This window comes from Xyrauchen texanus, chromosome 8 (genome assembly GCF_025860055.1).
Source record: "Xyrauchen texanus isolate HMW12.3.18 chromosome 8, RBS_HiC_50CHRs, whole genome shotgun sequence".
Lineage (NCBI taxonomy): Eukaryota > Metazoa > Chordata > Actinopteri > Cypriniformes > Catostomidae > Xyrauchen > Xyrauchen texanus.
The window spans coordinates 30,898,209-30,916,495 of NC_068283.1; the positions used below are offsets into that span (position 1 = coordinate 30,898,209).

The window sequence follows — 18,287 nt, forward strand, 5'->3', positions numbered from 1 at the left end:
AAACAAACAGCTAATAGTGTGATACAAGCTCTCCATTCAGTAGCGATTCCGATCGTGATTACAAATCCAATGAGACTTAACTAAAGGAAAGATTTGCTAACTCTTGCCTACACAAGGGATCCGTAATTACCTCTGCCCAGCAGAAAAGGACGATGAAGGATCAATTGCAAGGCAGTCTCATCAAAAGGATTCTAGTTGTATGGAGTTCATACTGGAATGAGGCTGTGGAGCTTGACCGCAGCAGCCAATTCCCTTCTCCTCTCCCTGGTCTGCTCAGGAAGTCTCTCATTAGCCTCCAGGATAGAGTCAATCCTAATGTTGTCATGCCTGACCTCATTGACTTACTTTCTACTGTAAATGGAGCTAAATCCCAGGTCAAATGAGTTAAAAACTTGTCATTCTTAGCCACATGATTTTCTTTGAAACCAGCACAGGGTTTTCCTAGTTTTGAAAATGTTTTTCTTTCTCTTTAATTCTCAATTTGTCCTTCCAATTTAGTTTCTATTTCATAAGTTTTCACTTTATGTTAGATACTTTTATTTATTTATTTATTTTTCAATATATTTAGTATTTATTTTAGTATGTTAGTTTAGGTTTTGTATTTTAGTGCCAACAAAGTTATGTTAACTGAAGTTATGTTAAGTGGCATTTTCATGTTTAATAAAAGTAGGTTATAAAGGTTTCAAATTAAATAATATTCAAATTATTAAAAGCTAAAATTAATTAGTGGTCACTTCATTTAATTTAGTTTAAAATGTAAAATGTCAAATTTATTTTAAGCCATGTCCACACCAATATTTTTTTGGTTGAAAACGCATTGATTTTGCTACATATACGCCTCTCATGAACACTGGGACTGCATATTCCTCCACGAAAAACCAAGACTTTTTAATGCACTCTAGTACTGCATACTTTTGGTAAATTATGACATTCTTAGTATGGTTGCATAGTTTCTTCGTTTTTTTTGTTGTGCTTTTATTTCAGCTAACGATAGCATTTCCGTTCCATTTAAATTTTTGTTAACACTGCTCCGGCCCTTTCTCACTAACTGTTGTAACATTCTCATGTTGTTGATTCAACTTCTTCAACCTTCTACTACTTGTAAACCTCAGTTTCATCACAAACAGGGAAATTAGGACAGGTAAGATCTGTCATGTGACATACATTGTACAACACCTAAGATTTGTGTTTTTGTATAGATTCACTGGGTTTAGGGGGTGAGTGCAACCCTCTGTAATGTTTTATTTTCAGGATAGTTAGAGTTGCTTATACTGTATAAGGTGTCATTGACACTGAGGATTACTTTTCTTTCTTTCTTTTCTTTAGACAGTTTAGAGGTTTCCACTCGGAAGACAGTTTATTCTGTTTTGATAAGTTCTTTTCTTTGGCACAGTCCATGTCCCTTTTCCCCTCCCCACCTAGTGTGTCTTCAGTAACATAGTTTATGTATGTTTTTGTATATATTGTAAATATTTCTCCTACTACTTTATGGCACTTACCTCTTTGTATAATAAATTCATCCACTTTTGGTACATATTGGCTCAGGTACATCCCAGCACTTAAATAGTTCACCATCTTTATTTTAATCACTGTTATACCCCTGCTAACCCTAGACTCAAAAGGGGGTTGTAACACTGTATCTTATTTTTTCCATTCAAAAGAACTGCAACGTAGCATTTTCCATCTTTCCATTTTCCTCGTCGTGTTGCTTGTGGTATGGTTTCACAGAAATTATGCACATCTTCTGTAGGCCATTTCCTCATAAACTCCCTACTGTGCACACGTGTGCCAAACCATGTCAGCCACAACAGACAGCTCTTGCTACTTTTACACTTTCCAGAGCCACCCAGCTAATGAGTCCACAGTTTGATAGAGTGATGGTAACAATGAGAAGTCCTAAATTAATGGGTATCAGGTTTTGAGTTTTAACACTGTACATTTGAAAACCCTGGGTTAAAGGGATAGTTCACCCTAGAAATTAAACTCTATCTTCAGTGGAACACAACAGGAGTTTGGCAATATATCAGCCTCAGTCACTGTTCACTGTTATTATATGAAAAAAGGTGCAATGAAAGTAAATGGTGACTGAGGATGACACTCTGCCTAACATGTCCTGTTGTGTTCCACTGAAGATAGAAAGTGAAACGAGGGTGTGTAAATGAGTGAATAGTTAATTTTGGGTGAACAATCCCTTTAATGTTTTGATTTGCATATTGTTGAGGTTAATAACATTGGTTGGAGATGTACAGCATGCAAAAGTGCATGCAGCCTGTTCTAATAACTGCTTGTCCATCTGTGGAAATGTCGCCACATAAATCCACATTGGTGGTCATAAATCTTCTGAAAAAGGCTACACAAAATAAGGTGTCTTCATCACTCCAGTTAATGCTTTGCTGTCACTGTTTTCTTTAGACATTTTTAACGGTTTTCTTTAGATGCTGAAACTAAACAGCGTTTGAAGGTTTATGTGACTGTACAAAGCAGGGACCAAAAATGGTATGTTTTTCATTTCGGTTCGTTCTGAACAGAAACAATGTTTTATTCCGGTTCCAATGATCCACATTCTCCTTATCAAATGGTAACTAAGGGTGCTAAGGGTGGGTAATATACCAGTTGCAGTGTTTCCAGATCACACAAGAGAAACAAAGCACCTGTTTTGGAAAAAAAGCTCAAAATTAGGGACTTGCCTCACCCAAAATAAGCAAAAATGAACGATGAATTTTTTTGTGTGGGTATTTTCAGGACATTTTTGTTCTGCAGAGACACAAGTCTCTTACATGCTCCATATGCTTAGGATTAGAGATGGGGGCGGGGTTAGGGCATCTGCTGTTTGCCAGAAACAAATCCATGCACCTTTGCCCATTTTTTCAAGGCAACGGGTAGTGGTATAATTCAGAAAACTGTGACACTAAACCCTTTGTTCTTTGGCTTCATGAAAAAATTATGGGAACATAATTTACTGGTTACCATGATTTAATAATAGAGTTTTCACAGTTCACTTTTTTGGTTATATTCTGCAAAACAAATTTACAAAAAAATTGTCTTTTGATAAATAAGTTTCCATAACATGTTAAAGGACAGTGCAGCAAAAGCATTGGAGCAGAGTTTTATAACCCAGGGTTAAAATCGATGCTATCCCCATTTCAAAACTGTGTGAAATGCAGCTTCAACCATGCTTAAAAGTTGCTAGAGTTAACAGAGATGAAAAAAAAATATTTTAAACATGGCGAAGCGTAGCGTGAAAAAGCCTTCAATTGTGTTATGGCCAATTTAAGGGGGTTTTTCAGCTCCAGCATCCCATTTTATTCATTCTGAAGTACTTCCAGTTCTGAATGAGCCCAAGCACAGGGCTGAAAACCCAGTACCTTGAAATCATTGCAACTTTTAGAGCATCGCTAAATGTTTACAGCCACATCTCCTCTAATAAAGGAGTCCTTTCACAGAGTGTATGGTTAACTATTTCAAGCTTGTGCTGGGGGAAGGGCCTGTGAGTGTTTAGCAGGTCATTATCACTGAAGGCATACCCATAGATTTGAGTTTTGAGTAATTATCCTCCGACAATACCTTCTTTCTCACAGACAGCTCTGAAGAAAGAGGACAATGGGAGGGGAAGGGAGGCTTGAAATGTGTCGTGGCAGTTCAATTTCCATCCAGGCTTTTCTCACCCTTCACCCGATAGAGCCTCCTGGACATGCCTCTCCAAATCGCTTTATGTTTCCATCGCATTTCTCAGACTTTTTTGCCTTCAGTAACTGTTTTCAAAAATCCTGTCTGAATTTGGTTTAAAGGAATAGTTCACCCAAAAATGAAAATTCATCTCACCCTTATGCCATTCCAAATGACTTTTCTTTTGTGGCCTGTCCAATATTTTTAATACAATTAAAGAAATGGACAGCTGATGCTGTAAAGCTCCAACATGATGAAAAAGCACTATCATAAAATTACTTAATACAACTTGTGCTATACCAAGTCTTCTGAATCATACAATAGCGGCATCATTCTATATAAAGTCATTCATCTTGACATTTCTGCTTGACACGTTCATGAATGAGAATCCAATTTACAAAACCGAACTGAATGATTTGTTCCTGAATTCAACTGATCCGTCTCTCAAGTCACTTACCTACTAACTCAATTGATTGCAGCTGTTAACATAGCGGTTAGACACAAAGCTATCATGTGACTTCAGAAGAATTTGAAATGTAGCACACAAGTCCTTTGGACCAATAGTATTTTTTGTCATTTTGGAGTTTAACAGCCTCAGTCCTCATTCCATTTTTTATATGACCAAGATATTTACGTATTGTGTTGCATGGCCGAAAGATTCGGAGCGGCATGAGAGTGAACAAATGATGACAGAATTATACATTTTGGTGTAGTGTTCCTTTAAACTTTCCATTATTTAGATATTTTCCATCTCCTAGGACAATCTCCTGAAAGGCATCTTTTTGGAGTCCGCTGTCACCTCAAAACAATTTCAAGCATGAAGATTATTGATATTTTTGCTTCTATGCAGATGTTGTCCCTCTTCTTATCTGTTTCATGTTACCTGTGTATGTCTCTGTCTCTCTTTGTTTCCATCAGCAAACTACCAGGCCCACATTCTTTGCCAGGAAGTTTGAAGCCAATGTAAATCAAGAGATTTTGAACCAGCTGGATGTCTTCCTGTTCGGGAGTATGCCGCAGGGTATGCCGGGTCTCAAGGCCTTCTGGGAGAATGTTTTTGATGAAGCCGATGGGATTCAGAGCCTGGCCGATGCGCACCTCACCCATTACCATGCCTTCGCTCGATTGGGCTTGGCACGAGCTGCCAACTCCCTACAGGGAGACCATAGTGACAGCAGATGCAGGTCAGTACTATTGTGCCTTGAGCTGTTATCAATTACTAACCATTATGTTATTTGAAACAAGAATGATTTATTTATTTATTTATTGATATTCCTCATTCTTTAGTCGATTTAAATAAAAGCCTCTGCTAAATTAATAAATGAGTGCAGACAATTCTTTAAAATATTTACTTACAATTAATCACATGATTTTCATAGTTTTTCACAATTAATCACCAATTTCAAAAATGAGATTTTTGGAACTGGAAAAAGGATGAAAGGAACTTTCTCCAATAAAGTAATCTATCAGACATCTGCCAATTGTTAAAACAGCCAATGATCCGTGCTGATTATTTCCTGTCAATAAGGCAAATGTGTCATTCAGTTAATGTCAGTTAAGAACATTCAAAAGATGTATAAATGACAAGAGGCTATTCAGAATCAGTTAATTTGAGTAAAGAAAATTTATGCGAGTTAATAGTGTGCTTTGAGTTCCAATGTTTTGCTTATAACTGAGACCAGTTACTCTGAAACATGGAAGGCATGTAAAGACTAAGAGAATAAAGTAGTTTAAATTTCTTTACAAGTTGTGTAATTTGTTATCAGTGTTTTGAAACAACTTGGTATAAAAAAGCAGAGCCACCATATTATCGGTATCGACAGATGTTGTTCTAAATAATCAGATATCTTATTGGCAGAAAAATGTTATATCTGTGCATCCTTAGTGTGATCTAAACATTGTTTAGAACAGGGGTTTTTAAAGTCAAAGACAGTGGGCCTCCCTTGTGACACAATGTACTCGATGCCCGCAAAAAATAACATAATTGAAATTCCAATAACAGTCCATCTCAGTCAAACCAGTCAGAAGATCTGTAACAGAGAGGACATTTCTAGTGTCCCCATAATTCAAAGCGCTTAAAAATCATACTAAACTATGTTTATGCAGAAAGTTTTTTGTAGGTTTAGGGGTAGGGTTAGGGGATATAATGTATAGTTTGTACAGTCTAAAAATCATTATGTCTATGGAGAGTCCTCATAAGGATAACCACACCAGCATGTGTGTGTGTGTGTGTGTGTGTGTGTGTGTGGGCAAAGGACTACTGAATAGAAACTCTTCTTGAATGTCCATGTTTTCATGTACCTCATATATTAACAGCTGTGCACAGTTGGCTATATCAGTGGATTCGTCGATCTGGAGTGCAAAAAATGGGCTGTGTCTGATGCCGTCTAACACTTGCTCCTTCACATCCTCTGCCATGTCAGAGATTGACTCACTGTGATGTCAGTGAGTGGAATAGAATCAAGCTTAGAAGCCGCTGCCTCTCCTACCATCAAGGAACACATAACTTTGGCTGCTGGCAGAATCAATGTCTATCCAATGTTATGTGCTTTATCCACCTTGGAAATATGCAGCTCAACTTGAAATGAAGCTTCACTGGCCTTTACATTTAATTTGACAAAGTCTGTGACAACTTTTTTCGGACCTTGAAAGGATTGAAACTTTCTTTGGAAAAACTCTGGAGGTTTTCTCGCAACCTCAGCATGCTTGGTGTCAAGGTGTCTGCAGAGTCATTAGCTAAAATCTCCTGACAAACGACACATAAATGTTGTGGTCTATCAACTGACCGTCCATGTAAATCCTAAACATAAATACTGTTCATCGTATCGTCGTTTTTTGGGTTTGACCACTAAAACGGAAGTATTTGAATTTGGTTGGTTTCATCTCAGAAACTGCTCCATTGTAATTACAGACTAATACGTCACGTCTGATTTATTGGTGGGCTTGACAAATATTAGAGAATCTTCAAAAAGATTTGCCTATTATTATCAGAACTGTTTAAATAATGTTTTAAATAATGTAATTAAAGTCAATACATATACTGTATATTAATTATCTAATAAACAATTTTAGCACACTCCGTGCCTCCCCTGACATGCTCAAGTGCCCCCCTGGCAAGTTGCGCCACACACTTTGAAAACCCCTGGTTTAGACAACTGGAAATATAGCGCATAGAAGTAGTATGGACTTTATTATTGTACTGTTTGAAGACTGATAATAGGGGTCAACGTTCTCTTTCATTGTTAGGAAAAGAGCAGCTTGGACATTTTGCTAAATCACTCGTTTTGTGTTCCACGAAAGAAAAAAATTAAACAGGTTTTGTGTTTTTGATTATTTATGTTTGAAAATTATGTTTTGTTAGTAAGTGTGTTGGCATTCTGGATTTTCCGAAAGCTTATGTAGTGTACACACTCATTTGAGATGAACATATCTGAATGACAAGCCAATAAAGAGACTGCCAAGGGAAGCTCTGCTCTGTTTGATCTCACTCGCTCTACAGATCTGAAGCTCCTCAGTAGCCTAAACATCTGTCCTTACTGAGATAAAGGAGAGAGAGAGAGAGAGAGAGAGAGAGAGAGAGATAGAAGGGCCAAGAGAGGATGAGAAACCAAGAGTTTGCCAATGTTGCTACTGTGTTTGTGTCTATCAATACAGTAATGCCTGCCATCACTGCTGTCTCAGTATAAGGAGAGCACTGGTGTATTCAGACAAGTGAGCCACAGTTCTAGGACCCTGCGGGGTGATTCGTTAGACACAAGGAGACGGTTGTTGCTTGTTGGTGGGGGTGGGGTCGGGGCGGTCGGGTCCACGAGTGAGAGAGCGCTCTGTTTTTCGCAGGCCTCTGTGACATCAGCGTTGGGAGGCAGAGATGGGGTGCTTGAATAGCTGCTCTGTTAGTCCCTGTGTGTTGCCCACCTCCCGCAGTGACAGAGGACAGGGGAGAGGGGGGCGGCCGCAACATAGTAAATATTTGCTGTTCTGCTTGTCAGGCAAGCAGTGTTGGAATGGAGCACCTTCAGCCTGTGCTGGAATACTGATGAGCTCATGAGGGTGGAGTTCGCAGAGAGAGCAGCCATCCGCTCCGCATGGTCGCCTGCGTCTCTATCGGCTCCTGCTGCTTGTCTTTCTGTCTGTCTATGTCACTGTCTGACAGCACAGCGCTTCAATCACCTCTTCACAACCCCACATCTAGAGAAAATACACTTTATTTGGAAGGCCATAGGATTGGGTTGTTGTTATTTTTCTTTAGGGGAAGTTTCAAAGTTTTTATGAGTTTTTTGTTTGTTTGTTTTTGTGTTAAAGCACAAAGAATTTTTGAGAAATCATGGATAAATATCCCAGAATTCATTTAAATTGAACAATTGTGAGTTGTTAAAGACAAGGTTCCCATGGTCATGTAAAACCTGGGGAGGAGAATTTTAACATTTTGTTTTCCAGGCCTGGGAAAGTCATAGAAATGATTAAAATCTTGAATGTCAGGGAAAGTTATTAGAAGAAAGTGATGTCTCTTCTAACACAATTACAATGAATAAGGACTATGGCTTTCAAAAAGTATGCAAAAGCACCATAAAAATAATAATAATAAAAAAAGTCTTCCAACTCTTGTGAATACATACGATAGCTTTGTGTGAGGAACAGACTCAAATTTAAGGCAGCAATGAATACCATAGAAGAAATAATATCATACAAGTTTGGAACAACATGTAGTGCATAAATGATAACAGAATTTGTAACCATTTCTTGAACTCTCCTTTAAGTGAAGGCTGAACGCCTTGTTGACTTGTTCCTGCTTTTAGGTATTTTGCTATGGGGCATCCTGTGTCGGCCCACATGTACTTCCTGTCTGATGAGTTTCAGGGATACCTGGTCAGGCATCACGCCACCAACCTGGCAACCAGCAAACTGGAAACCCTGGAGACCTGGGTCATGCCCAAGCAGTTCTTCAAGTTCACCAATCCACCCAATACTTTCAACCGACTACAGTTTGCAGAGGTAAGAAAACTCATGATAGTCTCTCAGTATTGAGATTATTTATATATATATATATATATATATATATACACTACCATTCAAATGTTTGGGTTCACTTGCCTGAACTGTTTCTCATGATCATAAAAATCTTTTGATCTGAAGGCGTATGCTTAAATGTTTGAAAGAAGTTGTGTAGACAAAAATATAATTGTGCCAACATATTGATTTAATTACAAAACTAAAATTTTATTTTAAAAAAAGTTTTTGAAATGGATGACTTGGACCGAATAATTAAGAAAATCTGCCACTAAGTTTGCAGCATATAGATGGAAACTCCTTCAATACTGTCTAAAAATGCAAAAATGTAGCCAAAGGGTGACTACTTTGAAGATGCTGAAATATAACATAGTTTTTATTTATTTTGGATTTTATTTTCACAACATAATTCACATATATCCATTTCTATTATTCCATAGTTGTGATGACTTCACTATTCACTATTATTCTAAAATGTAAAATGAGTAAGTGACCCAAAACTTTATATACTATATATACAATACTGTGCAAAAGTTTTAGGCACTTGAGTAAAATGTTGCTTAGTGAGGATGTCTTCAAATATAATGAAATAAATAGTTTTAATTTATCACTTAATGTCATACAAAGTCCAATAAACATAAAAAAGCTAAATCAATATTCGGTGTGACCACCTTTTCCTTTAAAACAGAACCAATTCTCCTAGGTACACCTGGACACCTGGTTATTTTTGGTTGTTGGCAGATTGGATGTTCCAAGCTTCTTGGAGATTTCACCACAGTTCTTCAATCTATTTAGGTTGTCTCAATTGCTTCTGTTTCTTTATGTAATCTCAGACTGACTCTATGTTCAGTGGGGGCTTTATGGGTCCATGATATCTGTTGCAGGGCTCCCTGTTCTTCTATTCTAATCTTTCTATTTGCAAAAGTAATGTTTGGGAGTCTAACATTTATATTTCCTAATGACACACTAAAGCTGAAGATATAAATAACCATCTTAAGACTAATGTTTTTGTGAAACATCTTTTGCGCAGTACTGTGTGTATGTGTGTATACATATTTATTTATTCCCCCCCGCCCCCCTGAGTAGTTAGTAGCTGATGTGTTGCACATTTATGTGTCTTCAACCCACAGATTTTTATAACTAAAAGTTTTAGGACAGTGCTTATTTTGTTCGGGCCCACTGCAGTAAAATGTCTTGGCAGTATATGGGTGCAAAATCTCCCCCGCAGAGCCTTCAGAATGTATGCAGTGCTTAGAAAATTGACCTCAGAATATTATTGGCAATCTTACACTGATGCACATTGTGCTTGACATACTCCGTTAAGCAACCAATAATTCAGATGTTCCTCATTGATTTAGCTGTCAGGCAGCACCATACCTGTCATCTTGCCCTTTGGCGTAATCAGTGATTTGTCTGCCACAAGTATGGGGGATAAAATAATGACTTCACGCTGAACTGCCCTCAGTTTATCTGAGCCAAGGGTACGTGTTCGCTTTCAGACACTAGTTTGATGCGGGAAAATGGCTTTGATCACAATATGAATATCTCTTGAAAGATGTTTATATATATATATATAAACATCTATCAAAAGATCTTGAATTTTACTCTCCAGTTGACAGGACAAATGGGAAAAAATATATTTTGTGCTGCGGTGGACTTTGCACAGTTGCATTTAACTTAACATTTCTAGTAATTGGGGGCCTGGGTAGCGCAGCGAGTATTGACGCTAACTACCACCCCTGGAGTCGCGAGTTCGAATCCAGGGTGTGCTGAGTGACTCCAGCCAGGTCTCTTAGGTAGTCACATGGGGTAACCCCCTCGTGGTCGCGATTAGGGTTCTCGCTCTCAATAGGGCACGTGGTAAGTTGTGCGTGGATCATGGAGAGTAGCATGAGCCTCCGCATACGGAGTCTCTATGGTGTCATGCATGACGAGCCACGTGATAAGATGAGCTGATTGACTGTCTCAGAAGCGGAGGCAACTGAGATTTGTCCTCCACCACCCGGATTGAGGTGAGTAACTGCACCACCACGAGGACCTACTAAGTAGTGGGAATTGGGCATCCCAAATTGGGGAGAAAAAGGGGATAAAAAATAAATAAATTTACCGAATTTTTATAACGTTGATGGATCATTCCAAATATTGTCCATTGTTTTCACAGATTAAAAACAAGAAAACATTTAAACCTATGGCACCAGTTTTCATTTTAACCATCTTTACATGGCATTCATTGTTTGACTTCTCTCAGCGCAGGTCTCTTTTGTTTAGTTTTTTTTTTTGCTGTTGTTTTTTCTATTATAATTTATTTGCATACAAAAATGAAAAACAAACAGAATTAAAGATAATACAAAACTATATTAGTGCTAGGAAAGCAACAAAACAAAAAAAGCACAAAAGGGCTTACACAAAGTACTTTCCTACAAATCAGAGTTTGAAATTAATTAAGTTCTTATTTTATAAAGAAATTAAGGAATAATAAAAAGAAAAAAAAGATAAATAATAGAAATAAACAAGAAAATATAAAGGTAAGGAAAGAAATAAAAAAGAAATCATACCAATCAAACAGTTTTGATATTAATGAAGAGTTATTGCGATAAAATAAACATTTTGAGCATTTTTTTTAAACACATGGTGAATTGAAATTCAAATAAGTACAGAGGCAAACCGTTCCAAAGAGATGGCCCTGTATATGAAATTGCAAATTGAGATGTGACAATAAACAGAATAAAGGTTTTATAAACGTTAAGAATTTATGTCTCCTAACTCCATAGAAAAGTCTAAAATGTCTAGAATGCTTGACCTAGGATGTCCTTTTTCTTCCTCCAAAACTCTGTGGCAACACATTTTTGTTTTTACTATTTCTTGCATTATGTCACCGAAACGAAAATATGAGGAACGAAATTACAATTTGTTGTCATGTTTTGGTGACGGGTGCTGTTTCAGCATGAGACAAAGATTGCCTCATTTTTTCTCTGATGCTGCTAAGAAAAAACTGTTAGATAATCCCATTTTCACAGGGTCAAATATATTTATAATAAAAGATTGCAAAATACAGTTCTGTGGCCGGTTCCATTTGTAGGTGCCACAAAAAGTTCATTTTGAACCCTGCCTGTGCATAACTTTCCAAAAGCATTAGAGGGCCCGGTACCTGTCCTTGGGGGACACCCATAGACAAGAGAGCAGGGCTGTAAAGTGCTTTAACCAACTCCAGCTGGGTCTCAGGTGTCTTCCAACAAAACGATCAAATTGATTTGCTGTGTTTTACTGAGGTGCGGGCACAGTCGGTGAGGGATATGGGACAGGTCAGCCGTAAAGAGAGCACTGCTGTCGGACACATGGCATCAATAGGAAATGTTGTGTTCTCTGGGAGTGACCACCAGGGTGTTAGAGTTTGACACCCCCCCCCATCCCACAAGTCAAATTACTGTACAGTACTTCAATGTGGGAGCCTGAAACATTACACCAGGCACTGCTGATAATTTGATGCAATTACACTGATCTCAGCTGGTACTGGCAGTCCCAATACGTGCCATGTGTTTATTTTCCATGTGATCTTGCACTGTTCATTCTGCAGTATTTGCCTCTTTGTGCCTTTCTTAGGGAGATCTCAATATGTACAGAGCTGAGGCATCCTGAAACTGTGGATTCTTAAGAGCTTGAATTTCAAGGATACAGAAAGTTTGTTCAGCTTCCACAGCAATGAGAGTCAGTGCAGTCAGTGTTTCAAGGGTATGAACTGACACATCTCTGTATCAAGAATGACTCAGAGCCCTCAGGACTATGTTCTCTTTCACCCATGTCCGAATATGCATACTTAATAGTAGAATGCCAAAGCAGTATGTCAATTGTGTAGTTTTTCTGGATCCTCATTATTCATAAAACTGTAGGTGAGAAATACCCGTATGACTTGCATCCAATGAGATTCTGAAGTGTGCATCCACTTCACATTAACTATCCCTACTACCCCACTTTATGATTCACTTTACTATAATTGCTGAATTAAAAAAAAACAAATGACAGAGAACTGCTAGTTAGATGGCTATTTTGAACTGTAAGTGCTACATAAACCAATACAGTTTATCCTACTTGGGGTTAAATTGTGCTTATTTAACAAAACCAGAGTAAAATATTTTCAAGGGTGTTGTTACTGCATCATACAGTATATTAAGGTCTTGGGACAATGCCCACAATAGTGGATGAAGAATGTCCAGGGTTGTTTCCATACTACTTATCTGCATACCTGAAGGATTAACTTTTTAAATGGCCGAGAACTATGTTTTTCATCAAATGCACTGCATACTGTCGGTTTGCAACGGACGGACGAAGCTACTTTCCTTCTCAAACTAATTCTATTTTTTTTCTTTTCTTACTAGCTACTTTTACATGCAGCCTAATAATATGTAAAACATCTGGGGCCAGATACAATGTTCATAAGAAAACAGAACTAGGATAGTTCTTAAGAATGTTCCTAAGTGCAATACTCGAAAAAATGTAATTCTCAAAGAGAATTTATTATTTTTTCCCAAGAATAAAATTACAGACTTTGACAAAGTTTGCTTATACTACCCTGCTAATGAGGTTGCCTTGTCTAATACAACAAAATCAATCCTTTAACACTAATGTTGTAATGCTTAGTATATGTGACCCTCTCCATTATTTTGAGTTGCTTTGACCCAAAAACACATTTTGAGTTTATGCACTAAAGTAAAAAGGACAGTCTCAGCTTTCTAATGATTGAATTTGTTTTGTTATGGACTCTTTAGATCGTAGACAGAGAGTGCAGTGCATCTGTTTGAATTGACTTGAATGATACTCACCACATTAAGGGGCACTGTGTGACAGGGCGGAGGGCAGGACCGGGTCATGATTCCGCACACCTGGCCCCTACGACCGGCCCCGCCATCCGCACTGCCACATTCAGTAATTTATTTTTATTTTGTGAGAACATTGACATGGTTTGAAAGCTGAAAGTAAAAATAACATGAAACATAAAACAGTCAAAGACATGTTTTGGTCTAAAATCACACTTCTACATAAACAGCCCATTGCGACTTCCGACTCTACATGATAGAACGCATGACATTTGAAACAACCCAGGACATTCAGTTAACATCTTACCTTTTGGGATTTAAGTTACACTGCAAAAAATGATTTTCTTGACAAGTATTTTTGTCTTGTATTCCTGTCAAATTATCTAAACTTTCTTAAAACACGATTTATTTACTTGTCAAGCAAAATGGGATAAGATATTAAGTCTTGTTTTAAGATAAATCTGACTAAATTTAGTGAACTTTAGACTCAAAACAAGAAAAAAATCTGCCAATGTGGTAAGCAAAATAAACTTAATTTAAAAGGAAAACAAGTTTATTTTGCTTATCCCATTGGCAGATTTTTTTCTTGTTTTGAGTCTAAAGTTCACTAAATTTAGTTAGAGTTATCTTAAAACAAGACTTAATATCTTATCCCATTTTGCTTGACAAGTAAATAAATCGTGTTTTAAGAAAGTTTAGATAATTTGACAGGAATACAAGACAAAAATACTTGTCTAGAAAATCATTTTTTGCAGTGTAACTGTGAGGTTATACTAACTTTAAGATGTTATTTATGAATTTTTTGAGAATTTGAATTTTAAAGTTTAAGAGTCTTCAAGTTTATTATTAAGAACAATCTTTATAAAAAAGTTTTTTCAGGAATAAAAAATATTCTTAAATTCGAAATTAGGAAGAAAGTTAGATTTAAATTTAAGTTAGAAAGTTAAAATGTTCTCAAACTGATGGTTCAGTTAAAATAAAAAGTAAAATGAACATCTCAGTTGGAAAGAGATAATCTGATTGAACTGATCATGTCAAACAGAGGAATAATTGCCATGTAACGACATGTACTATAAACCTTTGAATCAGACATGGCACACATGCATAGTGTAAACAAAAAGACGATGCCTCTATCAAAAATGTTATTAGCTCTTTTAACTGTACACCCCAAAGTGAGCATTTAAATTTCTCCTTCCATTTGCATACAAGTGGACCATCTTGTCCCCTTGTAATGTCTCTGGTTTCATATAAACAGTACATTCAAAATCTACAGTTGGATTGAATTCATTCAGATTGATGAAAATCTGTACACATAATGTGAGTGTTTCTGTCTCAAAACTCTCTATCTTTGCTTGAGACTTTCTCAATTGTCAATTTAAAGGAGCAGACTTTACTCACCTTGCATTAACTTTCAGACAATTAAAGACCCCTATATCCCTCATCTTTGTTTCTGTCTCTCATAATGTCAGATTGGAACACACTGGGACGCCAAGGAAAGGATATTCCGGAACTTTGGAAATTTAATGGGGCCCATGGATGAGCCTGTGGGAATGCAGAAGTGGGGGAAAGGATCAAATGTCACTGTCACTGTGGTGTGGATTGACCCTACAAATGTCATCGCTGCCACTTATGATATCCTGATCGACGCCAGTGCTGAATTCACACACTACAGGCCTCCTCTGAATCTGCCGCTGCGGCCGGGCATGTGGACCGTACGTGTGCTGCACCACTGGAGTCCTGTGGCAGAGACACGCTTTCTGATCACTCCCCTTACCCACCACAAGCACCTGCCAATACGCCAAGGTGAGAGTTTTACTGTGCACTGGTCACGTACAAAAAAATCATTCTTTGAACCGGTCCTTCTTGATGATTCATTTTAAACGATTTGCACAGCATTTGTAAATCAATTCCCTGTTAGTTACTTTGTTTGGGAGTGAAACTTTGAGGTGGGAGACATTCTGAAAACATAATGCAACATTTGATACAATCTATGAAACTTTGTGATAAAAAGTAGCATTCAACAAAATATTAATTTCCTTTTTTTAAAAGAACGCATAAAATGTCATACAGGAACTGTTGGTAATATGTCTGCATAAAGACTGAATTGAAACAGTTTATCCTTTTTTGAACTTTTGGGTGAAACTGGAAAGTGTTTGGGAAACCTGTTGGGAAACGGTCATTGCTATTTCAATATTGTGCTGCTGGTTGCATAGAAATTAAGCACTGTACCTTTAAAGTTCAGCACAAATATAAACTACAAACAGTGTGCTGTCTTTTCCTGATGTCTCTCATAGCTTAAGAAATTCAGAAATGTGTTTGGTCCAAGCCGCCCATCCTAGCTTAGTATATCACTTGAGAAAATACGGTTCAAAGTGTTCTGCGTTTCAAGCTTTGATTTAGGTGTTCTCGCCAGCTCGTGTATTTAAAGCAGATTGAGGAATGCTCCTTCCTTTAGATATAATGACTAATCCTTTTACATTTTGGGAACTGTTTTTGCACACCATAGCCTGGCACTACGGTACACTTTGTATTAAACTACCTCAACCTTTTAAGTCATCCCACTCCATGCTTTCAAAGGCACTTTCTGCCATCACGTCGAGCTTTGCGCCAGGGTCGCTTTATTGCCTATATATAGCCCCAGCTCACAGTCACGAATGAGTAATACACCAGCCTAGGTCACCTTTTATTTGAATAAACTCACAAAAGATTACTGTGCAGGACAGAAGGGGTTTTTGATAGGGATCTCTTGCCTAATAGAGGACATTTAGCGAGTAAGTGTGGTGTGGAGTCAACAATGCAGCCATGCCAAGGCAAAATGCAGTAGCTACACATTTAGTCAAAATTGAGTCAACACCCTAAAATGTGTCTCTGAGAATTTGATCTGTCCTATGATTGATGAGTTTGGTTCAACTATGCTCAAATTCAAAGAAAATGTTGTGTGAAATTTGCTGTAACCACATTACAAAAACAGTAAGAAAACAAAAACATTAAGTCTTGTTTTAAGATAAATGTAACAAAATTGTGTGAATTTTATGCTTAAAAAAATGTAAACAATTAAAAAATATAAGTAAGAATAAAATGTAATTTATCAGAGTGGGGGAATGTTTTTTACCCCATTACTAAACAGTTTTGTCTTGTTTTTAGTATAATCCTCACAAAATGTTGTTAGATTTGTCTGAAATCAGGACTAAATACAGTATCTTGTCATTTTGCTTTTGACAATTGCATTTTTCTTATTTTAAGGATGCTCGGAGAATTTTACTAGAAAATAAGACAAAAAGTATAGAATTTAGTATAGAATCCACACTAATAATAAAAAAAAAACATTTAAGGGCTCCTATATTTCAGCTGGTAGATTATGGGAACTGCAAGGTCATGGATTTGATTACCACGGAGCTCACGAACTGTAAAATGTATTCCTTGAATGCCGTGTAAGTCACTTTGGATAAAAGCATCTACAAAATGTCTAAAAGTTAAAGGAATAGTTCACCCAAAAATTTAAGTTCTCCCTCATGCATGCCAGATGTGTATTACTTTCTGTTTTTTTTCTGCTGTACCACTGTATACAAATGAAGATTTTTAGAAAAATATCTCTGCTCTTTTGGTCGATACAATGCAAAATGAATGGGTACCAAAATGTTGATGTTCAAAAAGCATATAAATTCAACATAAATGTGATCCATAAGACTCCAGTGGTTAAATCCATGTCTTCAGAAGTGATATGATAGGTGTGGGTGAGAAACAGATCAATATTAAAGTCCTTTTTTACTATCAAACTCCACTTTCACTTCCATATTCTTCTTCTTTTGTTGTTGGCGATTCACATTATTTGTGATTATCACAACCTACTGTATAGGAAGGTGAATTTATAGAAGAAGAAGAAGAAGAAAACTTTTATGTCAGACCCAGGAGGATCCATATCACAATAAAAACATACACAAAATATATATATATACACACATATATAAATCTACATACATACACATACCAATACTCATACATACATATACACATACATACATATCAAAAATACAAAACCTTCCATAATGTTCAGTGAATAATATACAGACATGTTCGCCAATGGTTCCACAGTCTGGAAGAAAATCTGACAGAACTACGTACAGGGTTAGCCAAAACATTGATTAAGTCATTTTCTGACTCAAATACCCTACACATAAATTTATACATAAGGTTACGTAAAACAGCAGAGCAGGTAGGTACCCCGATACTGACAAACATATGGCTTGCACTGGAGCTTCTTGGAGCTCTCAGCAGCAGCCTCATGCTGTCATTATAAGCCACTATAAGTTTTCTAATGCTGCTTTGCTTATAACGACACCACAGGTAGGCCGTATACAAAGGTGTACAAAACGCTTTAAAGAGTAAGATCTTCACAGATACCGAGCACATGCTAAACTTACGACACAGCATATTCAGCTGAGCATACAGCTTCGACGCTGCCTATAGATATCCTTATCATCAGAAAGATCACTTGCAATAATATGGCCCAAATATGTAATCTCACTACACACCATAAGTGCAGTGCCAGACAGATAGAAGTCAGGGAAGGTTGACTGCCTGTCTTCCCTACTTCTGACAATCATGATCTTACTCTTTTTAGCATTATATTTTATATCAAAATCAACACCATATTTTGTGCATACTCTCAAAAGCCATTGGAGACCAGCACTATATGGGCTAAAGATGACCAAATCATCTGCATACATAAGGTGATTAATTAAGTCACCAACCCTACAGCCTGTACCACATGCATTTAAAATCAAGGACAACTCATTCATATAC

At 37.2% G+C, this 18,287-nt stretch overlaps 1 protein-coding gene across 1 annotated transcript in view; it reads left to right on the forward strand.

Moving 5' to 3' along the window:
• xylt1 (xylosyltransferase I) overlaps positions 1-18,287 on the forward strand; it is a 96,753-nt gene that overhangs the window by 69,413 nt on the left and 9,053 nt on the right. Inside the window, exons 8-10 of the mRNA XM_052133137.1 lie at positions 4,585-4,850; positions 8,463-8,658; positions 14,954-15,287. Of these exons, the coding sequence (XP_051989097.1) occupies positions 4,585-4,850; positions 8,463-8,658; positions 14,954-15,287 (796 nt within the window). The remainder of the gene's footprint in view (positions 1-4,584; positions 4,851-8,462; positions 8,659-14,953; positions 15,288-18,287) is intronic.